Genomic DNA, 4,415 nt, shown 5'->3' with positions numbered 1-4,415 from the left:
TGCATATGTTTTGGAATATTTAGATGTTTAGCTAATTCATTATGCAAAACAGACTTTGAGATCCTTAAATTTCTTCACTTGCTTAGGAGTTAGAAGTAATACTCTGACATAGTAATCTGCACGGAACTGATCAGAACTGTGCACTGATCTGCACAGTTCTGATCTGAGCTGTGCAAATCAGTGCATAGAACTGATCCAAACTGACCAGTTCTATGCACTGATCTGCACACCTCATATTAGAACTGTGCAGATCAATGCACATAACTGGTCAGTCTGATCAGTTCTGTGTACTGATCTGCACAGTTTTGATCTGAGCTGTGCAGATAGTGCACAGAACTGGTCAGTTCTGATCAGTTCTGTGCACTGATCTACACAGCTCAGATCAGTTCTGTGCAGATCAGTGCACAGAACTGGTCAGTTCTGATCAGTTATGGGCATTAATCTACACAGTTCTGATCTGAGCTGTGCAGATCAGTGCACATAACTGATCAGAACTGACCAGTTCTGTGCATTGATCTGCATAGCTCAGATCAGTTATGTGCAGATCAGTGGACAGAACTGGTCAGAATTTAGAACATATCAGTTCTTTATTTTTTTTAAAAAACCGAGCTTTTGAAGGTAATTAATTTTGATGATTTTCCAAACTGCAGTAGCGTCAGGCATGGATGAAGATCAACACGCAAATTCAGGGCCATCTAACGAATCACCAAATCAAGTGCCCCAAAAGAAAAAAAACGAAGCCAAGAGGCCCTACAAAAGGGCTAAAATCCATGCCCGGGGTTCCAAGAATAATTGAATGGGATCAGTTGGACCGACCCACAGGGAAATGGGCAACGGATTACAAGAATCACATTGGCGAGATAAGTCGCGCAAAGGTTTCAATATTGATCAGAACCTGGGAAGATGTTTCACAAGGAATAAAAGACACTTTGTGGGAAGATGTCAAGGTAACCGGTTTTATTTTGGAAATTCAGTTGTACATGTCTACGTGTCTTTTTCATGTGCTAAAAGACTTTCTTGTTCCTTTTCTTTTTCTTTCATTTAGAGAGAATTTCATATCACAGATGAAACTAAGAAAGAAGTTGTCTTAAAGAGTTGTGATAAGCGTTTGAGGGAATTCAAATCAAGATTAGCGACTGGTTGGATCCGGGGTACAAGAAAAAGGCCAAAAGATGAAAAGATGCCATATGATTTGTATAGTTATATAACTGAGGATATATGGAAGGAATTTGTGAAGATACGTACCTCCGAAGAAGCCGAGGTATAAAAAATTATTCTTAATTAAAGTCTTGGTATAATCTAAGTTTTATTTTGTTGTAATAATTTCTTTTACCCCCCTAAAATTAGGAAATAAGTGAGAAAGCAAGACAGAGTCAATCTTTCAACAAATATCCTCATCATATGGGACAGAAATCATATGCTGAAATGACAAGTGAATGGCGTAGAAAAGGGTACATTCCCTCAGTTTCTTCGTCATCTGATGGTTCCTCTACGTCTACAATTGCTTCAAGTTTGCCGAGTAGGACATATTTATGGCTTCTTGCAAGATAGGTAGCAGATGAGAAAGGAAATCCTTACTTGCCGGATGAGGGCACACAAAAGGTCAAAGAAAATATTGTAAGTTCATTTAACGATACACAATTTTGCGTAATGTTGTGATTCCTCTAATTTCATTTATGTTCTTAAATATGAAACCAAGTGTTGAACTTTTCTCAAAACCATTTGATTTCATGTAGGATGAATGGAAAAGGAAACAAGATGAAGGGGAATTTGTTCCTAAAAGGCTTGATGATGTCTTATCTCGTGCACTTGGTAAGACTCAAGAAAGGAGACCAATAACATTTGGTGGTGGAGTAGGCATCAAAGTTGCGTGGGGGACCGGAGAGCGGCGTAGCTCTCGACGGTATGGAGATGCGGAGATGGAGGAAATGGAAGCAAGAGTGACCAAAAGGGTTAAAGATGAGACAATACAAGAGATGAAATCCAAGATGGATTCCATGGTTATGGAGAAATTTATCACATTTGCTAAAGAACTTGGTGTCCAAATACCAAGCCAGATGATAGACGCAAATGTTCATAGTAGTTGCCGTTCTGGGGGTTTAGATCCATTTGCCGACATTACGGTATGATAATTTGTATCTTTCAAGTAATTTGTTTCTAGTTAATTCTATTGAACTTTTCTAACATGTTACATTGTATTTGCGCTATTGTTCAAAATAAATAATAAGGAACCTGTCCCGTGCCATCTATACCTGAACATAGGCTCCGAGAAAGTCGTTGTTGCCTATGGTACCATATGTCCAGAGTTGATCCTTGATCACCACAAAGACGTCAATTTCGATAACGTGAAAGTGAGCGTTGATGATTTTGAGCGCGCGTACAAAGAAGCTCCCGACCCCTTGCCTTCTCAATATATTAAGAAACTTGCTCAAGCTTATGGTACCTTCACTCAGTGGCCAAAGCATTTGGTGTCGCTTACGAATGAGGAGGTAACTAATATATGCATGATAATTTGAAGTAGAACTATTATACCATGTATGCTCACTAATATGTATATCGTTATTTGAAAATCATACCTCAGGTAAACAAGCCTACAAGTAAAGAGCCTAAAGGGAAAGGGAACAAAGGGAAAGAGATAGCTCTTGGGGGAAGTGGATACGAAACAAAAGCGTCCAACACTAAATCAAAAACATATTTCCTTGAAAATTATAAAGTGCAAAATTTGAGTGGTAAGTGCAATGTGATGAAAACTATGATGTTGGGATTAAAAGAAGGGGAGAGCGTTTAAGGTGCAAGGCACTAAAAGGACATTCAATATGGAAAAGGACTTTGAAATTAATGTCACCGTTGAAGACACCGATCAACTTCTCTCGGGAGCATGGCTCAATATATTGATAATATAAGTTTTTATTATGTGAGGTACCTAAATTAATATCACTATATATTATAGGGCTTTGAGTGAGTTTTGTTATCACGATGATTGTCACACCAATACTATTGGATTCATGTGCCCGAAGATGATCTCGGCCACCATGTTAAAGACCGATGCATATCGAATTCTATCGTACATGACGAGGTCCATGAGTGCACTTAGATCTAAGACATTCATCTTATGTCCATACTACGAAAAGTATGAAAATTAATTTGAACTTCGTTTTTAATTCATTGTTAGAAATTTAACTTTTTTTTCTAACTACATATGTTTATTGTTTGTATGTAGGAGTCACTGGATGCTTTTAGTTCTTTGCTTGCCTAAACGTGAGGTCTACATATTTGATTCTCAACAGAAGAAGAGAAATTTGATGATTAAGGAGCCACTAAACAAGTAAGTAAAGTATGCATATGAAAATGCCATTTTTGCCTAAATATGTCTTAGAACGACCCAATTAGCCTTAAATGTGAAATAATAGATTGTAAAGAGCCTTAGAAAGTTGTACATATGCATATTAAACGTGTAATAAGTTTGAAAACATTCCTTAGGTTCTTTAGTTCAAAGTTGGGTTCGAAAACGCCATTTTTGCCCAAATATGTCCTAGAACGACCCAATTAGCCTTAAATGTGAAATAATAGATTGTAAAGAGCCTTAGGAAGTTGTAAATATGCATATTAAACGTGTAAAAAGTTTAAAAACATTCCTTAGGTTCTTTAGTTAAAAGTTGGGTTCGAAAACTTCATTTTTGCCTAAATATGTCCTAGAACGACCCAATTAGCCTTAAATGTGAAATAATAGATTGTAAAGAGCCTTAGAAAGTTGTAAATATGCATATTAAACGTGTAATAAGTTTGAAAACATTCCTTAGGTTCTTTATTTCAAAGTTGGGTTCAAAAATGCCATTTTTGCCCAAATATGTCCTAGAACGACCCAATTAGCCTTAAATGTGAAATAATAGATTTTAAAGAGCCTTAAAAAGTACTCCCTCCATTCCTTTTTGTTGTTCCCATTTCCTTTTTTGGCGTTTCTTTTTGTTGTTCCCCTACTGAATCTTTACTATTTTTTGCCATAGTATTTTTTACCAATTTACCCTAAGATTCTCCACTATTTACCAAAAATACCCTAAGATTCTACCCTTTCCCACCCACTTTTACCCCACCCACCTTATTTAATTATTTAACCTAACCCCACCCCCCCTCCCTTTATAACCCGTCCCTATCTCATTTCACTCTCTCACCTCTTCGGATCTCTCTCTCTCTCTCTCTTATTTCACTCTCTCTCTCTCTCTCTTAAAATCCCTCCCCTGTTCTTGAGAAAACCCTAGGTTTTCCGCCTCTGATCTGGGTTTTCCTCTCCAAATCTCACAAATCTGAAACGTTTTCGCCGAAAAACTTTCATAAAAATTACTCGGATTCATTTTCCGATCAGATCCCCTCTATTTTTGTCCCCTTTTTGGTCCCTAATCGTCGCTGATCTTTGTTTT

The 4,415-nt window shown here is 37.3% G+C and overlaps 1 protein-coding gene across 1 annotated transcript; it reads left to right on the top strand.

The window, feature by feature from the left end:
* The first annotated feature begins 768 nt into the window (after positions 1-768).
* LOC110796413 (uncharacterized) lies at positions 769-1,359 on the top strand. The gene is made up of 2 exons (XM_056838048.1): positions 769-947; positions 1,046-1,359. The coding sequence occupies exons 1-2, from the start codon at positions 771-773 to the stop codon at positions 1,265-1,267; spliced, it is 399 nt and encodes a 132-aa protein (XP_056694026.1). The 5' UTR covers positions 769-770; the 3' UTR covers positions 1,268-1,359.
* The last annotated feature ends 3,056 nt before the right edge of the window (positions 1,360-4,415 follow it).

The sequence above is a fragment of the Spinacia oleracea genome, chromosome 3, assembly GCF_020520425.1.
Source record: "Spinacia oleracea cultivar Varoflay chromosome 3, BTI_SOV_V1, whole genome shotgun sequence".
Classification (NCBI taxonomy): domain Eukaryota; kingdom Viridiplantae; phylum Streptophyta; class Magnoliopsida; order Caryophyllales; family Amaranthaceae; genus Spinacia; species Spinacia oleracea.
Note: the sequence above shows the minus strand (reverse complement) of the source record. Positions and strands in the feature narration are given on the sequence as shown.

Excerpts from the sequence above, each read along its gene's own strand:
- LOC110796413 (XM_056838048.1), top strand. The coding sequence starts at position 771 with ATGCCCGGGGTTCCAAGAATAATTGAATGGGATCAGTTGGACCGACCC. Across the intron at positions 948-1,045 it reads CTTTGTGGGAAGATGTCAAG|AGAGAATTTCATATCACAGA; the intron begins GTAACCGGTTTT and ends TCTTTCATTTAG.